Here is a 22,654-nt window from a genome sequence, read left to right as displayed (position 1 = left end):
AAGCCTGTAATCCCAGCACTTTGGGGGGCCGAGACGGGCGGATCACGAGGTCAGGAGATCGAGACCATCCTGGCTAACACGGTGAACCCCGTCTCTACTAAAAAAATACAAAAAACTAGCCGGGCGAGGTGGTGGGCGCCTGTAGTCCCAGCTACTCGGGAGGCTGAGGCAGGAGAATGGCGTGAACCCGGGAGGCGGAGCTTGCAGTGAGCTGAGATCCGGCCACTGCACTCCAGCCTGGGCGACAGAGCGAGACTCCGTCTCAAAAAAAAAAAAAAAAAAATTAATCTAAGCAAGACTGGGCCGGTGCAGTGGCTCATGCCTGTAATCCCAGCACTTTGGGAGGCCGAGGTGGATGGATCATGAGGTCAGGAGATCGAGACCATCCTGGCTAACACAGTGAAACCCCGTCTCTACTGAAAATACAAAAAATTAGCCGGGCATGGTGGCGGGCGCCTGTAGTCCCAGCTACTCAGGAGGCTGAGGCAGGAGAATGGCGTGAACCCAGGAGGTAGAGCTTGCAGTGAGCTGAGATCACGCCACTGTACTCCAGCCTGGGCAACAGAGCGAGACTCTGTCTCAAAAAAAAAAAAAAAAAAAAAATTAAGCCTTATAATTCAGAATAAGAATATAATTTTCTTAAGTATTAAGTCATGAGCTTATAGAGGCCATAGAATACTGATGTTTAAAGATAGCAAACACTACACAGCTACAAGAAATAAAAAGTCCCACCTCATCTTTAATGCCATGAAATGTGTTCGCTGGTTATAAAACACAGCAATTAGGACAAATTCTTTATTATCAATTTCACTGCTTCCATATAATCTGATTTTCTTTCATACTCAATTCATCCCTATGCACTACCTTCTGGAACTCTTCCATACAAGCCAGCCTTTCTTTCCAGTTACTGCTGTCAAGAAGCTGTATACAGGTAGGGGGAAGAACAGCTGAAGCTTTTTCTTCACATACTTCTATCTGTAAAATACAAAAACATATTAGAATTATGAATTGCTTAAGGGAACAGATGACAAAAATGTAAACATACTCCAGTCAAAACTAAAAGAATATTCCCATGGTATGCTATAGTTTCTGAGGCTTCTATTATACTTTGATAAAGGAGACTGTCCAAGGCAGTTTCAATAAGCTAAAAGATATGAGTTAACTGTATGTTATAGAACCCACCAACAACTCCAGTCTTCTCATAGGTCTCACTTTGCAGGGTTCATGAGTTTCAGGCTCAGTGTGTAATACTGACCGAGAGCTCAGGCTCCACTATTTCTTTAGTCTCCAGTCCTTTCTTGTTCTTGGTTCCAGTATTCCCTGTGCCTCCCGGTGCAGCTGGTTTCCCCTTCTTCGGTGGCCCACCAGCCTAAAACAATTTAAAAAATAAAAATTAAACCACTTAAGGATTTAAAATGGTGGAGTTATTTTTTATTTTTTTGAGACAGTGTCTCATTTTGTTGTCGAGCTTGGAACACAGTTGCACAAGCTCGGCTCACTACAGGCTCAACCTCCTGGGCTCAAGGGATCTTCCTTCCCACCTCAGCCTACTGTGTAGCTGGGACCACAGGCGTGTGCTACCATGCCTGGCTAATTAAAAAAAATTTTTTTGTAGAGACAGAAAACATGGTTTTGCCATGTTGCCCAGGCTGGTCCCAAATTCCTGGCCTCAAGTGATCCTCCTGTCTTGGCCTCCCAAAGTGCTGGGATTACAAGCATGAATCACTGTACCCGGCCTAAAACAGTGGTTTTAAAACTTTTATTGAGTCACATACTCCCTCAAAAATTTGATTAAAATGAGGGATTACCCTAAAATAAACATTTTTTGTACCTACAAAATTTAGCACAGTTTCAAGGTCAGACAGAACCCCTGAAGACCACCCATGGGGTAATCTGTAGACCCCATATTGAAAACTTGAATTTAGAATTAATGAGATAAATGAAACAAAAGAGATGGCCTGAAATTATACTACATTTACAAATTAATTTGAGAATGACATCCCTATACCTTTTTTTTTTTTTAACATTTATTTGGGGTTTGTTTGTTTTCTGAGACAGGGTCTTGCTCTGTCATCCAGGCTGGAGTGCAGTGGCCCGATCACGGCTCACTGTAGCCTTGACCTCCTGGGCTTAAGTGAGCCTCCCATCTCAGCTTCCCAAGTAGCTGAGCGCAGTAGTTCACACCTGTAATCCCAGCACTCTGGGAGGCTAAGGATCCCTTGAGCCCAGGAGTTTAAGACCAGCCTGGGCAGTATGGCAAAACCCCATCTTTACAAAAAATACAAAAAATATTCATTCCACTCCAGTTTCAGAAGTCCCAAGATACAAAAGCAGAATATGTACGGGGGGGAAAAGTCACAAGAAAATAGTGTATCACAATGTACACAGCAAATGATAACTATATTATGGCAACACGCATCACCATTCACATTGTTCCTTCTACCTATTTTGGATATTTGTTATGAAATGCCGCAAACCTAAAAAGAAAAGATAAAATAACAGAGGACCAAATTAGTCTTCAGCATCCAGAGCTGTTCTGAAACTAATGTTATCTTGAATATATTCCAATATTTTAAGTTGTAGTTAGCAAAACTAAGGATGCCAGTTTTTAACTAAATGGAAGCCTGTAATACTTACCATGTCATATCAACAGTATGGTTTTGTTGGTTCATAGTAATAACCCCATAAAGGGATTTATATTCTAACCCTAAATATAGAAAATTCTGTACTCTTTGATTAACTACGATACCTCTTCTGGATTTTTCTCTGTAATAGCATTCTCTATATGGAGAGATACTTCAAATAACAAATCTCCTACTATTCTTTTTGTTGTTGTTAACAGACATCAACTTTTACTTATTAATTCACAGATTTATTGAGGCTGGGCATGGTGGCTCATGCCTGTAATTTCAGCACTTTGGGAGTCTGAGGCAGGCAGATAATTTGAGGTCGGGAGTTTGAGACCAGGCTGGACAACATGGTGAAACCTTGTCTCTACTAAAAATACAAAAATTAGCCAGGCATGGTGGCAGGTGCCTGTAATGCCAGCTACTTGGGAGGCTGAGGCAGGAGGATTCCTTGAACCTGGGAGGCAGAGGTTGCAGTGAGCCGAGATTGCATCACTGCACTCCAGTCTGGGCAACAGAGCGAGATTCCATCTCAAAAAAAAAAAGTTAAGATAGTAAATTTTATGTTAAATTGACAAAACACACTTCTGTGCTTTTGTTACTATTTTTATCTCTATTAAAGCTTCAAATAGCTGAATTTATTGCTGGAATATCCTATCTTCATTAACAGATTTTCTGCTGTATTTTTAATGTGGCAAATGAATTCATTTATCAAACAAAATAATTTTAGAGGAACAACCATGAACCTGAGACTCACACCCACCCTTCCTTACTAAATTCTATTTTCAAATAATCTATTAACCTTAGCAGCAGGTGCCTTTTTTAGAGGTCCTGGTTTGGGTGCAGAAATGTCCTTTGTGTCCTTATCTCCTGCAGCCCCTGAAGCAGCAGTCCTTCCAGGCAGAGGTTTGAATTCCTTCTTATCAGCAGCTAGTCCGGCTTTCTTACCATGTATCAATTCTACCTTTTCTGAACATTCTTTGATCTGGAGAATGAAAATGAGATGAACATCATTAAGCCCAACTTTGAAACACAACCACTATGTTATTACATTTCTAAACCACAACTACACGTAAGAATTCAGAGAAATGGCTGGGCAAGGTGGCTCAAGCCTATAATCCCAGCACTTTGGGAGGCCGAGATGGGTGGATCACTTGAGGTCAGAGGTCCGAGACCAGCCTGGCCAACATGGTGAAACCCTGTCTCTACCAAAAACACAAAAAAATTAGCCGGGCATGGTGGCAGACGCCTATAATCCCAGCTACTTGGGAGGCTGAGGCACAAGAATCGTTTGAACTCAGGAGGCAGAGGTTGCAGTGAGCTGAGATTGTGCCATTTGCACTCCATCCTGGGCGACAGAGTGAGACTCGTTGCCAGAAAAAAAAAAATTCAGAGAAAAAATTTCCCTTTCAACAAATATAAATTATCCACACTTTTCTGGCAGTAGGTAGGCATATGTAAGATATTAATCTGACATTTTGTTTCTTTACAAATTAGAATTGTAATAAACTTAAAATGACCACATTGTTTATGGAAGACATTCACATACAGGAAGGTAACTTTCTGGACTTTAGAAATAAATTTATTTCACAGAACTGTTTTCATCTTCTCTACAGACTGGTCACTCAGCTTTTTTTGGTTACAATTTGAAAGACATTTCTACTATTATCACCATCATGGCCTTGAATGAAACTTAAATTCTCAAAAGCTATGTTTTCAAACTCTAGGTGTGAACTACCAGTGGAGGATGAAATAAATTTCCTGAGGTGATATCAGCATTTTTTTTCTTAGTAAAACAACAGACAAAATTGAAGACAAAAAGTACCAGAGAGCATCCTCCAAAACTTGTTTCAAGTATGCATTTCTTTCCTACTGTAAAGGGCAATTTAAAAAAAAAAAATCAAGAAATCCCAATCAAAAGAATACCAGTACTCTCCAATTGTCAAGAGACAAAGCCATGATGCAAAGAGACAGGACTGTTGTCCAAATTCAGTCCAATCCATTACTAACCTACCTTATCAAGCTTGAGTTTGTCCACATCAGCTAAGAATGGGTTTACTGCTTTCTCGCCAACCACTTTCAAAGCAGTACCCAATGCTTCAAATGCAGCATCTCTGACTTCAGGAGCAGAATCATTGATGTGCTATAGTCCAGAAGTAAGCAAAATATTAATGCAAGGTATTTTAGGCATTACTCATTTTAATTCAGACTGATGGTTGCTGGATAAAGAATTTGCTTTTTACAATTTTCTGAAGCTAAGTGTAGCTTTCCTTGTGCCAACTGACAGTTCCTCTTTCAAAAATTCTTTCTGGGCCAGGCACGGTGGCTCATGCCTGTAATCCCAGCACTTTGGGAGGCCAAGACAGGTGGATTATCTGAGGTCAGGAGTTTGAGACCAGCCTGGCCAACATGTGAAACCCCATCTGTACTAAAATACAAAAACTAGCCAGGCATGGTGGCATGCACCTATAATCCCAACTACTCAGGAGGCTGAGGCAGGAGAATTGCTTGAGCCTGGGAGGCGGAGGTTGCAGTGAGCCAAGATTGTGTCACTGCACTCCAGCCTGGGCAACAGAGCTAAACTCCATCTCAAACAAAAAAAAACAAAAACAAAAACAAACAAAAAAATTCTTTCTGGGTTAAGGAAACCCTTGGTAATCCATTTTGCAAAATTAAGTGCTTCCTTTTCCTCTTACCCTCTATCTAAAATGACTCATTCCCAGATGATCTTCAAATACTCCACATTTGATGCCTATGCTTGGCCAGATCCAGCTGAACACCAGTATATGGGCCAAGTAAGAAACAAAATATTTAACAGTTAATGGAATCATAACACTAACTTGTGCTTTCTTTCAAGAAGAGGAACACAGTTAGGAGAATTTGGATTCAGTTTCCAAGCTGCAAAGAGTCTGCTCCTCAAAAGATTATGACCTCTATAGTCTGAAAGTCAAGTAGTCACTGTACATAATTAGCAGGAAAAAAATCCTGCCTAGGTATAATTTCAATATTCCCCCAATTTCAAGGAGAGTCTGTACCTTAAGTAGTGCAGCACAAAAGGGCTTTAGCAAGCTCTTTGGCAGGGTAGAAGCAGTGCAGTGGCGGAAACTTCTTGCAATAAAAAGAGATGTCTGCTGCTTGATGGTTGGATTTTTATTATCCATTACTGCTAAAACATCCTCACTGATGTTCTGTAGTGTGGTCTTTAGAAAGAAAATGTGCTTAATGAACTTTTTTCAATTGTAAAGAACAATCAAAATATTATATTGACAAACTTTACTTCAGATAAAACCACAAACTCATGCTGTCAACTTACAGTAAGGAAGATTGCATCAATTGCCTCCTGCAAGGCTTGTACCACTTGAGGTTTCTTCTCTTTGAATTTCTCCAAGATGGTTGGCACAACCTGTAAAAGTGAATGGCTAGAACATTATTCGGCAACAAAGAGGAATGATATATTTATGTACACCAGAACATGGCTGAACCTTAAAAATAGTATGCTAAGTTTAAAAAAAGCCAGTCATAGGCTGGGCACAGTGACTCATGCCTGTAATCCCAGCACTTTGGGAGGCTGAGGCAGGTGGGTTGCTTGAGGCCAGGAGTTCAAGACCAGCCTAAGCAACAGAGTGAGATCTTGTCTCTACCAAAACAAACAAAAAAATTAGCCAGGTGTGGTGGTATGTGCCTGTGATCCCAGCTACTTGGGAGGCTGAGGTGGGAGGATCACTTGAACCCAGGAGGTCAAAGCTGCAGTGAGCTGTGACTGTACCACTGTATTGTAGCCTGGGCAACACAGCAAAACTCTGTCTTCCAAAAAAAAAAAAAGCAGTCGCAAAGACCATGCTTTGTATGATGACTCCATTTACATGAAATGTTAAAACCACAGAGACAAAAAAGTAGATTAGTGGTTGCTAGGGTCAAGGGCAGGGAGCAGCACGGGGAGTGACTGTTAATGGGCAAGGGGTTTCTTTCTGAGGTGATGAAAATGTTCTGGAATTAGATAGTGCTGATAGTTACATAACATTGTGAATATTCTAAAATCATTTTAAGAGGGTAAATTTTATGGTACGTAAGTTTTATCTCAATAAAACTTACTTTCTAAAAAACCACCTTGTCTCCACCAAAACAAACCAATAAAGCAAACATTTAAGTGGAATAAAAAGTCATTTCCTTTCTTGAAGGACATAGAATCTTATGCTGCAATAATGAAGAATTCTCATTCTCTCCCACTATGGCAGTGCTTCTCAATCTATCTGCTGCCTCTGCACCACAGGGTCTCGCCCTGTCACCCAGGTGGGAGTGCAGTGGGATGAACATGGCACACTGCAGCCTTGGCCCGCTGGGCTCAAGTAATCCTCTTATCTCAGCCTCCCGAGTAGGTAGGTCTCAGGTATATGTCACCACATCTGATAATTTTTTTTTTTTTAATTATTAACTTCTTGACCACTTCCCTGTAAATATAACTTTTTATTTTATTTTTTGTCGAGATGGGGGTTTCTCCATGTTGCCCAGGCTGGAGAAGGAAATTTCTAAGGTCCAAAGGACACAGTAAAGCTCAATGGCATCCAAAAAAAGGAAAAAATTGTTTTCAAGATTTCACAGAAGTGGTTATAGACTACTTGGTATAGTTCAAGGACTATGGTTCCCATGGAAAAATATGAGACTTTTTAATACTAGTTATAAACTTGAACATCAAGATATTTTAATGCCTATAAAGCTAACGTTCACTTTTATAAATATTGCCAAAAAGACAGTTTGTAAACATTTAAAGAAAATAAAGCCAAGTCACTAACATGCTTGATACTAACACCATATATATTACAGTATTAAGGCAGGGGAGACCCCAAACTCTAGAGCAATGGAGACATTCTTTAACCAGGACAACAAAGTTAAACAAAGCCAGAATCAGAACTCAAACTGGAAAGCCAGGCAATTATCCAATCATAATTTGGTAAATTAAAATGAATTTTAGGCCGGGTGTGGTGGCTCAAGTCTGTAATCCCAGCACTTTGGGAGGCCGAGGCAGGCAGATGGCTTGAGCCTAGGATTTCGAGACCAGCCTGGGCAAGATGGCGAAACCCCATCTTTACCAAAAATACAAAAAGTAGTCAAGCGTGGTGGGGTGTGCCTAAAGTCCCAGCTACTCGGGAGACTGAGGTGGGAAGATCACCTGAGCCTAAGAAGTTAAGGCTGCAGTGAACTGAGATGGTGCCACTGTACTCCAGCCTGGGCGACAAAGTGACACCCTGTCTCAAAAAAACAAAAAAAAAAAATTAAAATTATTCTCTGAACTGATATTTAAGTGGTTTAGGAAAAAATTGTTATCTTGAAAAATTATTCCCAATACAAAAGTGTGAAATATCCTACTAAGTAACACAAAATTGACGGAAATAGCGTATACACATAGATATTATATAATACTGATTGCTACAAAAATAGATTTTAATTTTATTTCAATTTATGATGTACATGTCTAAGGGTTTTATAGACCCTTATTTTTATTTCCCTAGTAATAAGCCAGTCATGATTTATTTTTATTTGGTAGTGTCTTCTTTTTCTTCAGTTAAGTTCTCTGAGATTATTTTTAATGCTATGAGTAAGCAAGCTCCAAATACCATAGCTCATGTGAGGATTAGCTTCACAATATAAAATGGACACACGACTAGGGACTATTAGGAAACTCCTAAGTCAATCTAGGGAATCAAATGATGAAGTGGCTAGCAAGCTAAACTCTAAAGATCAATAAGGTCAATTTTTAGGATGCTGAGCCATTCTTAGTAATTCAGACCAGATTTAGAGGCCAAAGGACAGAAGCCACAGTTAAAGAAAACATCTTAATTAATTAAAATTATTACCAAATTTGATTGGAAACAAACTTATACAAATAGTATAGGCAACAAATGTCTCCAGTCAGATTTTCTTTGAATAAGTAAAATGGAGATAACCTATATAAAATATATAACATTGTAACCTATATAAAAGTCTCAAATACATAAGTAAATTATATATTAAAATAGGAAAACACTATAAAATATATTTTATATATTAACCTCACAGTTTTACATTTATAGTTTTTTATTGCCTTTCCTACTCTCATTTTCATTCTGGTCCTGGTCATTACAAGTTTTGTTTCATCTTGTTATAATGTGTATAATGTTGTAAGAACAAAGTAAGATACTAGTAAGTAAGTAAATAAATCAACTCAACTAAGTACTTTAGGCCTAGTCCCTGACTTTCTACACAAGGCCTATAAATTTTGTTATAACTGACATCTACTGAAATTTATAAGATATGCTGAATATTAACAAAACAGAGAGAAATTTACTTCTACAATATATACACATCTATGCCAAGGAGTTGTTTTAAAGCAAACAGCAAACTAGAACTACCATTTTTGATAAATTTTGTTGATCTGTATCTAAAAAGGAGTGTTACTTACATGTCCTGCATATTGTCCAAATTTCTTCCTTAGCCCAACAGCCAGGCCAGTAAGACATTTTGCTGCCAAAGCCACCAACATGACATTGGTATCCTTTCCAACAACCTACAAGTGGGGGGAGGCGCGTGGAAAGGAAAACAAAATAGTCACAGCCATGTAGAAGAGTATTGAAATTTTATTCTCAAAAGAACTCTGAGGCCAGGTGCAGTGGCTCACGCCTGTAATCCCAGCACTTTGGGAGGCAGAGGTGGGTGGATCACCTGAGGTCAGGAGTTCGAGATGAGCCTGACCAACATAGTGAGACCCCGTCTCTAATAAAAATACAAAATTTAGCCAGGCATGATGGCAGGCACCTGTAATCCCAGCTACTTGGGAGCCCAAGGCAGGAGAATCACTTGAACGCGGGAGGTGGAGGTTGCAGTGAGCCAAGCACCATTGCACTCCAGTCTGTGCAACAAAGCGAGACTCCATTTCGGAAAAAAAAAAAAAAAAAAAAAAAGAACTCTGAAAGCTCTTATGCTAATATATGACCAATTCTATTTACTACAAGATAGGAGAAATTCTTCTTTCATTGTATTGAATTTGGGAGCTTCCCTTCATCATGTTTAGTCTTCTATCTTGAAGTTCTACTAATAAAACATAGATAAAACCACAACATCAAATTTCTCACTATCCAGTAGTGGCAGTCTGGGCTGCTAGCACTGTTCAACTGTGCAGGAAATGACCCTGATAATGGCAGAGAGACTAGAGGTCTGCTGACTTCGCTTTGGGACAAGGAAAATGAAAAGACAACGTATCTCTGAAAGACACGACTGGGCAACAGCTCTAGCATTCATTACCAAGAAGCACCAGTAGAAACTGCTGCAGGTACCTTCAGGAAGTCCATGGGGACTCTAAATTGTTAATGCTATTGCAACCATTCTTCTGAGGAAGCTTCTGGCCTTGAGGCTGCCACTTCAGTCATCTAATGATGGTTAAGCTTTGATTCAGAGTCTCAGTTGATTCTCCTCTAGCACTGCTTATACTACTGCCCTCCTATGCCACTCCCCACAAAGCCCAGCACTTATCTAAACTCATGGGTAGTAGCTGCATTTGTGTCAATTTAGCAAGACAGTGATTATGACTGGGTTCCTTCCTGGTAAGATTTTGCTGTGGTACACTGCCCAATCAGTTGGTGTTAAAAGGCCGCTTTATGATACAATAATATAGGCACGGTGGCATATTCCTGTAGTCCCAGCTACTTGGGAGGCTGAGGCAAAAGGATCACTCACTTGAACGTGGCAGGCAGAGGTTGCAGTGAGCCAAGATTGCGCCACTGCACTCCAGCCTGGACACCAGAGCAAGACTCTCTCTCTCTCACACATACACACATGCATGCACACATGCATGCACACACACACACACACACAAACACAGCTGCTTTATTTATAAATGCCTCCAAACTCTTCTTTTTTCATTCTTTTCCTAGTAGGAGTAATGCCTCCCAACTACTTTGAATTTTATCTAGTCCCTACAATTTGGTGTTCCATAAGCAGAATGCTTTATTCTAGATTCTCTGCATTAAACAACTCCTAACATGCAACATGCAAGAAGTTCTACTTGGCACTTATATGCACTCCTTAAGTGCTGAGGAATAAGGATGAATAAACATTTATTAAAAAAACAAATTAGGCACCAACATTTTGTAGGCACTTTATAATCCTTTTTAAATTTAATTTTCACCCAAACCCTATGAGGTAAGTACTATTACTATTTCAACTTTGCAGATTCACAGCCAGGCGTGATGGTTCACGCTTATAATCTCAGGACCTTAAGAGGTTGACGTGGGAGGATCGCTTGAGTCCAGGAGTTCAAGACCAGCCTGGGCAACATGGCGAAACCCTGCCTCTACCAAAAATAGAAAAATTAGCCAGGCATGGTGGCACGCGCCTGTAGTCCCAGGTACTCAGGAGGTTGAGGTAGGGGAATCGCTTGAACCTGGGAGGCGGAGGGTGCAGTAAGCCAAGATCGTGCCACTGCACTCTAGCCTGGGTGACAGAGCGAGACACTGTCTCAAAAACAAAAAACAACAAAAAATGTGCAGATTTCAAAAAGAAATTTTTTTTTGAGACAGAGTCTGGCTCGATCTCAGCTTACTGCAACCTCCCCCTCCCAAGTTCAAGTGATCCTCCCATCTCAGCCTCCTGAGTAGCTGGGACTAAAGGCAAGTGCTACCACACCTGCTAATGTTTCTATTTTTTGTAGAAACAGAGTTTCTTCATGTTGCCCAGGCTAGTCTTAAACTACTGGGCTCAAGGGATCAGCCCGCCTCGGCCTCCTAAAGTGTTGGGATTATAGGTGTGAGCTACTGTACCCAAACCAGATTCTAAAAATTAAATAGAGATTAATGTGCTTACAGTCAGGTAGTTAGCAAATGGTAATGCTGTGTGATTCAAACCCAGGTCAATTCTGATTCCAAAGCTTTTGCTCCTTTTATTAAGTAAAGCATGTTCTTCCTCTAAACTTGTGTTAAGTCTACTTTCCTTACGAGAGGATGAGATCAGGGTCGTAATAAACATTTTGTTGGCCGGGCGCGGTGGCTCAAGCCTGTAATCCCAGCACTTTGGGAGGCCGAGACGGGCGGATCACGAGGTCAGGAGTTCGAGACCATCCTGGCTAACACGGTGAAACCCCGTCTCTACTAAAAAATACAAAAAACTAGCCGGGCGAGGTGGTGGGCGCCTGTAGTCCCGGCTACTCGGGAGGCTGAGGCAGGAGAATGGCGTAAAAACCCGGGAGGCGGAGCTTGCAGTGAGCTGAGATCCGGCCACTGCAATCCACCCTGGGCGACATAGCGAGACTCCGTCTCAAAAAAAAAAAAAAAAAAAAAAAAAAAAAAAAAAAACATTTTGTTAAATTTCTAATTACTGTAAGTCTATGGAGAAAAAATTTTCCATTCATTCTGTATTGAAATCACTATTGGTATTTATAAATGTTTTGATTATTTTTCCTTACCAAAATATCTCTCAGATATGATTCAGATGCTAGACTTTATATTTAGCACCTAAATATATATTCTAGGAATGGACACCAAAAACAGGTAAGACCCTGTTCCAATAAATTCTAGTTCAATGAATCCAGGACGAAATTTGGACATCAGTATTTTTATATGGCTCAAAGGGTGATTTTGTCATACGGGCTCAGTTAAAGAACTATCATTCTATCCCTTTCTTAGGAGAATACCTCTCCCTATCCATTGTTGGAACAGTAACCAGTGGGAGCTAAACTCTAGATACTCATGATCTTAATGTATAGTATTGAAGAAGATACCGTGAATCTGTTAAATTTCAAGATTGCGAAGGCTCAAATAAACTTATAAGTGAGCAATGGACCAGATACCCTAATACAATATCTGCCTGTCACACTCATTGACACTTATCCCATAAACAAATTATTCTCAACTGGAAAATGAGAGTAGGGAAGATGGAGAAGTGTTTATTTTTAAGACAAGTAACATATGTGGGGAGACTCCATTTCAGAGGTAAGAATCTTTTCAGTAATTTCTGTTCTAGACCAGGGAATGGAAGCTTTAGCTCATAATCTCAATATAATCTAAACAATAGGAAATTTTGTACACAGTTATAAGTAATGTCACTTTTTTCATAAATTGAGGTCTACAGTATTAAAACACAAAATGCTTTAAAGTAATTATCAATTGGTATTTATCTTTAACTAGAAATGAAAGCCATTAGTTAATAATAAACAAAAACACACTGTTGACAGAGGGAAGGAAGCAAATTAATGAAACCTATTATGAATTACTGTGTTTAGAAAACTATGACGAATACAAGCGATAATTAAGGGGAAAGTAGAAAGAACAAGTGAAAAAAAGATTAATACCACATAGAAGTCTAAAGATTATATAAGAAAGCACTTTGAAAATCCAAATCTTAATGTAAAGATAAATAAATTATACATATATTAAAAAAACCAAATGCCCATAGGCATAGGCAAGTGACAAAATCAAAGAAGCGATGAGGTGGGAGGGAGGCATCTTATAAATAGAAGAACTATAGGCCGGGCGCAGTGGCTCATGCCTGTAATCCCAGCACTTTGGGAGGCTGAGGCAGGCAGATCACTTGAGGACAGGAGTTCAAGACCAACCTGGGCAACATGACGAAACCCTGTCTCTACTAAAAATACAAAAAAAAAAAAAAAATAGCTGGGCATGGTGGCACGCTCCTGTAATCCCAGCTACTCGGGCGGCTGAAGCAGGAGAATCACTTGAACTCGGGAGGTGGAGGATGCAGTGAGCTGAGATCATGCCACTACACTCCAGCCTGGGTGACAGAGCGCAACCCTGTCTCAAAAATAAATAAATTAATTAAAAATAATAGAAAAAAACAAAAACTATAATCTGCGAGAACAGGAAAGCCCACAGAATATGCTAAATCAGGTGACAACTCAAAACAGTTTAAAAATAATTTCAGGAATACCATAAGAAATTTTAAAGTGCATGTCTTTTTACTACTTTCTTTCTTTCTTTCTTTTTTTTTTTTTTTTTTTTTTTTTTTTGAGACGGAGTCTCGCTCTGTCTCCCAGGCTGGAGTGCAGTGGCCGGATCTCAGCTCACTGCAAGCTCCGCCTCACGGGTTTGAGCCATTCTCCTGCCTCAGCCTCCCGAGTAGCTGGGACTACAGGCGCCCGCCACCTCGCCTGGCTAGTTTTTTGTATTTTTTTTAGTAGAGACAGGGTTTCACCGTGTTAGCCAGGATGGTCTCGATCTCCTGACCTCGTGATCCGCCCGTCTCGACCTCCCAAAGTGCTGGGATTACAGGCTTGAGCCACCGCGCCCGGCCTTACTACTTTCATTAAAGGAAAAAAACTGAGAAATTAATGGGATTACTTGATTTATACAATACAAAGAGATAATTATGGAGGGTAAAAGGATTGGTCTGTAATCTATTCTTCAATCTCATCCTCTTTTTTCCATTTCATCATTTCCCCACTTTTGTTATGTTTCTAGGAAGTCAACATAATACAAAGTTTGTATGTACATATAACTAAAATCAAACAGAAAAAATAAAATGTCAGCTGGGCACCGTGGCTCATGCCTGTAATTCCAGCACTTTGGGAGGCCAAGGAGGGTAGATCACCTGAGGTCAGGAGTTCGAGACCAGCCTGGCCAATACGGTGAAACCCTGTCTCTACTAAAAACACAAAAATTAGCTGGGTGTGGTGGCAAGTGCCTACAAATCCCAGCTATTTGGGGGGCTGAGGCAGAAGAATCACTTGAACATGGGAGGCAGAGGTTGCAGTCAGATGATATCGTGCCTGGGCAACAATAGTGAAACTTCATTTCAAAAAAAAAAAAAAGTCTCTGTCACTACTTAATGCAAAAAGAAAAGAAAATGTCTTGTTTCAGGTTAATTTTTATAACTGAAGTTAACTTTCCATTGTTTTAAATATTTTAGCCACAAAATTCACTTTTTACTTGTTTGTGGTCTTTAATTCCCTCCACCCCACCATGTGAAAAGGGAAAGAAATTTCTACTGCTACCCTGGATCTCTCAGAAATCTATTGTCTACTCAAATATAAAATCCATGATGCTTTCTTTATATAGAACAGCAAGAGATTATATTTACATTCACAATGCCAGTGAAAACCGCAGAATTGTCTTTGTGTGTGAGAAGCTAATATCCTTAGAAAATGCATGTAGAAAACACATAATGATAAGGAAAAAGAAAAGGTTTTCTTTGACACATTGAGAATTCAGCACCAGAGCAGTAAGATTTCTAATAATAATCATATGCTGGAAGAACTGACAGAGAATCTGTAGCTCTCTTCATACGCCACTGGAATATGACTCTCCCTGTCTCAGTGTCCTCTACTATTCCCCTTCCCATTCTTTTCTCTCAGGTTCCAGGTTGGTAAAACTCTTTTTCCCCTAGGGCAATTCTCTTTTAATTTATTTTACACAACTGTGGCTCTTCAAGATGGAAAACTGATGACTGAACAAAGATTTCACAAATCATATCTCTGCCTCCAAATTCCACAGGAGGAAAGCCTAGGAAGGTTAACTACTAGAATATAGTTGATCCTCATCATTCACGAATCCATATTTGCAAATTCAACTACTTGCTGAACTTACTTATAATCCCCGAATCAACATTCATGGTACTTTCCTGGTCATTCACAGACAAGTTCAGAGCTGTGAACATTTTGTGTTGTCTATTGTGCACACTCCCAGCTGAGGTAGACAAGATAACACTCTGCCTTCTTGCTTCAGTTCTTACACTATAAACAAGTGTCTTTTTCATGGTTTATTCGGTGCCATGTTTTTGCATTTTTGTGTTTTTTGTTGGTGCTTTTGTTGTTTAAAATGGTCCCTAACTGTAGTGCTGAAATGCTGTCTAGTATTCCTAAGTGCAAACAGGCTGTGATGTACCTTAGGGAGAAAATACACGTGATAGGAAAAGCTTCGGTCAGGCAAGAGTTATAGTGTTGTTGGCCAAGAGTTCAATGTTAATGAATCAACAATATATATTAAATATGGTATCTCCAAACAGAATAAAACAAAGTTATGTATTGATTGATGGAAATGTTGTGACCAAAGGGTTGCAGAATCCTAACGCTTTATTTCTCTCAGAGGCAATGATTCAATATTCACTAATTTAGTGTTCTCAGTGGCTTTACAGAATATAACTACTACAAGTAATGAGAATCACTATACTTAGATGTGCGTATAATTAAAAACCAACTTCCTCCCATCACCATTATAATCCTCTGTAATTTCAGACTGAGGAAGCAAACAAAATTTTCATTCTTGCTGTATTCAAGATGTTTTCAGAGTTTGTTCTTAAGCACTATAATCATATCCAGTGTTTGATCTATACTTACAGGTTTCATAAAAAGTTACTACATACAAAATGTCCACCAGCAGCATTCAACTTGCTTGGACCTAAGCAATACCAAAAGAGTATTTTCTAAAAATGTTTATCTCTTACTTAGTACTTGCCTGTTTCAAAATTGACCACATATTCCTATACTCTTTATTTTACATACTGATACAATGTAGTGTGTTATCATTTGCTATTATCATGTTTAATATTTGTCCAATTAAATACAGCTAACTTAAATAGCTCATCCTGTAGAATTATAAAACTGGAATATGTAGTTCTAGATCAGCAACTCTCTTTTCCTAGAGAGTTACAGAAGCTATCAAATAGCATACCTAAAGTCAAAGTGACAAAAAACGAAGACTAAAAATGAAACTAACTCACAACAGTAATTTAAAACAATCCTTTAAAAATGTATGTCTATAATTCAAATACTATCGGTAATGTTCCTTAAGTGGCAATGTATATGTAATTAAAAAGATGACTGATAAGAAATTCAAAGGCCTGATTGTTGTTACAATACCAGTACTGAAAGTCCTCATATTTACCTTCTTTAATGCTTTTACTAAATCTGCATAATCGCCAGCTTCCAGTTTGGGGTTTTTTACTAGTACTTCTACAGCCTCTAGGGCCTCTTTTCTCTCTTGCCATTTTTTTGCCTCCTGCAAGATACAATATGAGTCATTTGTAACAGAAAATAAGAGAGTAGAATAAAAGTCTATTTTTTACATTCTGCTAATTCAAAGATACATAATTTTTTTTTTAAATTATAAAACTGGCCAGGCACGGTGGCTCATGTCTGTAATCCCAGCACTTTGGGAGGCCGGGGTGGGCAGATCACGAGGTCAGGAGATCGAGACCATCCTGGCTAACACGGTGAAACCCTGTCTCTACTAAAAATACAAAAAATTAGCCGGGGGTGGTGGCAGGCGCCTGTAGTCCCAGCTACTCGGGAGGCTGAGGCAGGAGAATGGCGTGAACCTGGGAGGCAGAGCTGGCAGTGAGCCAAGATCGCGCCACTGCACTCCAGCCAGGGCGACACAGCGAGACTCCTTCTCAAAAAAAAAAAAATATATATATATATTTCATAAATATATATTTTTATTATATATTTATATTTGCCTAGTGTATATATACTTATATATATATATTTATATTTATCTAGTGGATAAAAGCCAGAAATGCTGCTAAACATCACACAATGCACGGGACAGCTGACAAAAAATGTCAACATGCAACTTATATTTTATTAAATGCAATCCTTTATTTCTATATTTTATAAATATATATATTTTATAGATATATCAGAAGCATATATTATATATTATATATAATTATATTATATATTTATATATGTTACATATTGTATATAAATATATATCTATTATATATTTTATAGATATATAATATATTTTATAAACATATACAAATATATTATATATATTACAGATATAAAAAACTGGAGGCAATCAGAACAATTGTTTACATATATAAATTTTTATTCACATATAAAAAGTATTTTCATAAGATGTTATAACTAAAGTAATATAATAAACAGAATGCCATAGACGTTTCATTCTCATTTTCTAGGCAAACATTAGTAAGCAGATGTCAAAAAGAAAACATTAATAGAAAGCATTTCTAGCCCACCCATCTCATAGTGGCACAATTACAGGAGAGGAATTTCTACACTGACAACATTAAAAAGACCAGAGAAGAACAATCACATAACCAACAACTCACTACTACAGCAGTGGTTGGGATAAGACTGTGTTTGTCAACTGGGGATGATTTTGTCTCCTAGGGAACATCTGGCAATGTTTGAAGACATTTTTGATTGTCATGACTTAGGCAGATGGTATTACTGACATCTAGTGGATAAAAGCCATAGATGCTGCTAAACACCATACAATGTACAGGACAGCTGACAAAAAAATGTCAGCAGTGCTAAGGTCAAGAAACCTTGGAGTAAAGTAGTGGCAGTAGAAATGGAGACAGGGGAGAAATCTGGAGATCTTTAAAGTTAAATCAGAGAGAAAATGAGAAAAAGGAAGTCAAGAATGTTCTGGTTTTATGGCAAGACATGTTTTTAAAAAGTGCTATAATATATATATATGTACAAAGTAGTGTGGGAGCAAAGAGGAAGAAGCAACTAACTCACTCTACTAGGGAAGATATGGTGTGGAAGGGGAGGCACCAGGCAAGGGCTCAGCAGAGTGTTCTAATTCTATTCAAGTAATTATTTTACAAGAAATAAATGAAAGAAGTTTAACTATTACTTACAATTTTGTCATAAAAGTCTTTGGGAAGTTTGGAAAGGATTTCTACAGCTTCTAAAAGCTCATAAGCATCTATCTGTGGCACCTCATCACCATCATCACCACCTTCAAGGAGAAAAACAAACCTTAAAAATGGTTAAAATTGTTTTACTCATCAGTTATCAGTCCTTTCACAACCCTGATGAAATTTTAACAGAGAAGGGACCAGAGTTATTAAAGCTACTTGCAACTTATATTTTATTAAAGGCAATCCTACAAAATATGCCTAATGAACACAGATTCTTGTGGCAGTGCCAGTTCTGGTTAATTTTTGCAGAAACCAGTGTTTAAAATTGGCTTACCTCCTTCAGCATCTCCACCAGCAGACTGTTGTTGTTCCAATTTAGCTTCTAGCTCTTGTTGGGAACGAAGAAATCGAGTAGGTCTAGGAGCACTTGTTGGCAGTTTGACCCATTCTTCTTCTAGTTCTTTCAACTGCAAATATCATATAATATTTTAAACAACATCTGCATCTCCACCATTAGTTTAACATACTTAATACTTACATTTATTGACATATCAGGACCCATTTCTTTCTTTTTGTTTTTTTTTTGGAGACACAGTCTTACTTTGTCACCCAGGGTGAAGTGCGGTGGCATGATCTTGGCTCACTGCAACTTCCACCTCTTGGGTTCAAGCATTTCTCGTGCCTCAGCCTCTCGAGTGGCTGGGATTACTCAAGTGGCTGGGATTACAGGAGTGCACTACCACATCTGGCTAATTTTTGTATTTTTAATAGAGATGAGGTTTCACTATGTTGGCCAGGCTGGTCTTGAACTCCTGACCTAAGGTGATCCTCCTGCCACAGCCTCCCAAAATGCTGGGAATACAGGTGTGAGCCACCGTGCCTGGCCTCCAATTTCTTATTTATGTGGCTCTACCAGGGCAAACAAGAAAAGATTCATTCATTCATTGAGACAGGGTCTCAACTCTGTTGCACAGGCTGGACAATTTTGGCTCACTGCAGCCTCCACCTCCCCAGGTTCAGGTGATCCTCCCACCTAAGCTTCACGAGTAGCTAGGACTACAGGCTGTACCACCATGCCTGGCTAATTATTTTATTATTTATAGAGATAGGGTTTGCCATGTTGCCCAGGCTGGTCTCGAACTCCTGGGCTCAAGTGATCTGTCTGCCTGGGCCTGCCAAAGTGCTGGGATTATAAGTGTGAACCACTGCACCAGCAGAAGAAAATATATAATTAAATTATATTTCTTTTACAGCATAAGTCAAACCAACTTGAATTTACTATAAGGAAGATGTATGTCTAAGCACTAAGAAAGAACAGTAAGTCCCACTTTTTAAGATACTCTCATTAGTTCATTAATTCAGATACATTTACATCATCAGAAGAGTCTCCAAAACCAATTGTAATAAAAAGCCAGAAAGAATGTACTTCACACAGATAGTAAGTTCTGCCACCCAACAGAACTGCAGAGAAAGTTAGTTATGCTCAGAAAAGCTGACTTCAAAATTAAGAATGAAAAATAATTATTTTAAAGGACAGAATATCAACAACAATGATAGGAAGAAAATATTTTCATATTAACCTTACGCAAAAGCAACCAGAAAACTTTTTGTCTCACCTGAACAGAATTTATATTTTGTAATGGGGGTCTCAGAGCATCTCGAATCCATCTGTAAATCTCCACAGCAATCAGTTTGGCTTCATCTCGAACAGCCTTCTCTCGAGACTCAAAGAGTTTTGGCAACACTTTGATAATTGGCTTAAGCAAGATGATTTTGGAACCAAATTCACTACAAGTAAAAAATTGGGGAAACACTGTCAACATGCAATGTGATTAAGTAAAGCATCAGCTTTTCTTCATTCAAACATAGTTCCATATCTATATATTAGAAGAATTATATAAGTTCAGTTTTTTTAAGGCAACAAAAGGAACTCATAACCACTTACCTACTAAGGTGTTGTTCTTCCAAGAATGTTATTTAGTGTGTAGGGCCCAAAATAATATTACCATTTTAAAACAAACGTTCTAGGTAAGCAGACTAGGAATAATTAAAACCTATAAAGGATCAACATGTATAATATCTTTTTTTTTTTTTTTTTGAGATGGCATTTTGCTCATTGCCCAGGTTAGAGTGGTATGGCGTGACTGCGGCTCACTGCAACCTCTGCCTCCCGAGTTCAGGTGATTCTCCTGTTCCAGTCTCCCAAGTAGCTGGGATTACAGGCGTGTGCCACCACGCCCAACTAATTTTTGTATTTTTAGTAGAGACGGGGTTTCACCATGTTGGCCAGGCTGGTCTCGAACTCCTGACCTCATGTGATCCACCCACCTTGGCCTCCTAAAGTGCTGGGATTACAGCTGTGAGCCACCATGCCCAGTCTAATACCTCAAATATATAAAGCTTACAAATATAAACTAGTTTATAAATATTTAGATGAATGAAATCTACTTTTAATAAACCTTTAATAGTTCCTATAATTAAAGTGATTCATTTACCTAGATAGATCACAAATCCTGGCAGTATTTTGTTCCTGACTTTGTGGCTATCACACTGTAACTCTCGGCATCTTAAATCTTTCACTGCATCAGTTTTTTATGGGGAAATAGTTGCATTTTGACTTCTTTCAAAAAGCATATTTTGCCGGGCGCAGTGGCTCACACCTGTAATCCCAGCATTTTGGGATGCCGAGGCAGGTAGATCACCTGGGGTCAGAAGTTCAAGGCCAGCCTGGCCAATATGGGGAAACCCTGTCCCTATAAAAACACAAAATTAGCCAGGCATGATGGTGGGCACCTGTAATCCCAGTTACTTGGGAGGCAGAGGTGGAAGAATCACCTGAAACCGGGAGGCAGAGGTTGCCGTGTGCCGAGATCGCGCCACTGCACTCCAGCCTGGGCAACAGAGCAAGGCTCCATCTCAAAAAAAGAAAAAAAGTGTATTTAACCTTACATATCTGTCATAGATTACATTTCCATGTTCCCAACTGGCCAATTTTAGCTATCTAATATCACTATTACCATTTCTGAGTATCAAATTCTAGAGCAGAAGAGACGTATTTATGAAAGAATACTGAAATTCTGTATGAGTAGTAGGACCCAAATGTATTATTTTTCTATTATCTAATGTGCACAAATTTATCTCATGTGAGCAAATGCAACAAAATTATTCAGTAATAGCTACTAGTGTACTCCAGCGATTTTTTTTCTTGGTTTTTGTTTTTAATTTTTTGGAGATAGGGTCTCACTATGTCATCCAGGCTGGAATGCAGTGGTGTGATCACAGCTCACTGCAGCCTCGACCTCCCCTGCTCAAGCTGTTCTCCAGACTCAGTGCCCCAAGCAGCTGAGACTATAAAGGTGCACCACCATGCCCAGCTAATTTTTTTTTTTGTATTTTTTGCAGAGACGGGGTTTCTCCTTGTTGCCCAGGCTGGTCTTGAACTCCTGGGCTCAGGCAATCTGTCTGCCTCAGCCTCCCAACCCAAAGTGCTGCGACAATACAGGCATGAGCCACTGCTCCTGGCCTTGATAATAATAATAATAATAATTATTATTATTATATTAATAATTATATTATTATTATTATTATTGAGATAGTTTCTTACTCTGTTACCCAGGCTGGAGTACAGTGGCACAATCATAGCTCACTGCAGCATCACCCCCTGGACTCAAGTAATTTTCTTGCCTCCTGAGGGGGTGGGACTACAGGCGCAATAAAAAAATAATTTTTAATAAGATACCTGGCTATGCAATATAGTTTAAGTATAAATATCATGAGAATAACCTACATAATCTCTAAGATTTCTTTAAAAATGCCTTTATATTTGGCTCAGCCGATTAAAGAAAAAATTAGAAATTATAGTGGCAATAAACCGTTTTGTTTTAGTGATATTTAACATGGTGCCTGAAGAACCTAACATTTGAGATTTCTTAAATCTTCCTATATATTATCACTGTTTCATCTGACTCTTTTTTCTCTATCCACGTCTACTTCTGTAAGGAAAAAAAAGATGGAGCAAGTCCACATGGAAAATAGATACCTTAATAAAATAAAACCTAATTTTGATACTAAACATATCACTATAGAAAACACAAAAGGGTACTAGAAACCTGTTTTAGGTACCGCAAATGTTTCTGGTCACCTGAAGCTCTCACTAACAAAGCTTTAGCAAGCTCTGGAACCCAGGATCAAGCAGTTTGGCCTCAGGGTTCTTGAGGGTCCCAGAGAGCTACCTAGTTAAACTATAGATTCTGAAATGCTTTAGGACAAATAAAGAACCACACAGGGATGGGATATATAACAACATCTATGAGGAAAACATGAGATATACCTAACTTGTTATTATCCTACCCTTATTTTCCCAATTTAGCTAAAAAATGAAATAACCAGAGTACACAGCACTCCAGACTAGAAACTTATAATTTAAA

At 38.9% G+C, this 22,654-nt stretch overlaps 1 protein-coding gene across 6 annotated transcripts in view; it reads right to left on the bottom strand.

Annotated features, from left to right (window-relative positions):
• Positions 1–22,654, bottom strand: part of CKAP5 (cytoskeleton associated protein 5) — a 101,567-nt gene that overhangs the window by 50,661 nt on the left and 28,252 nt on the right. For all 6 annotated transcript variants that reach the window (XM_065528197.2, XM_065528200.2, XM_005578020.5 and 3 more), the window contains exons 5-15: positions 19,844–20,015; positions 18,562–18,694; positions 18,225–18,325; positions 16,490–16,603; positions 9,064–9,168; positions 5,941–6,030; positions 5,663–5,827; positions 4,642–4,770; positions 3,430–3,612; positions 1,256–1,369; positions 865–975 (exon numbers count right to left, since the gene is read on the bottom strand). In XM_065528197.2, coding sequence (XP_065384269.1) covers positions 865–975; positions 1,256–1,369; positions 3,430–3,612; positions 4,642–4,770; positions 5,663–5,827; positions 5,941–6,030; positions 9,064–9,168; positions 16,490–16,603; positions 18,225–18,325; positions 18,562–18,694; positions 19,844–20,015 — 1,417 coding nt within the window. The remainder of the gene's footprint in view (positions 1–864; positions 976–1,255; positions 1,370–3,429; positions 3,613–4,641; positions 4,771–5,662; positions 5,828–5,940; positions 6,031–9,063; positions 9,169–16,489; positions 16,604–18,224; positions 18,326–18,561; positions 18,695–19,843; positions 20,016–22,654) is intronic.

Source organism: Macaca fascicularis, chromosome 14 (genome assembly GCF_037993035.2).
Source record: "Macaca fascicularis isolate 582-1 chromosome 14, T2T-MFA8v1.1".
Taxonomy (NCBI): domain Eukaryota; kingdom Metazoa; phylum Chordata; class Mammalia; order Primates; family Cercopithecidae; genus Macaca; species Macaca fascicularis.
Note: the sequence above shows the minus strand (reverse complement) of the source record. Positions and strands in the feature narration are given on the sequence as shown.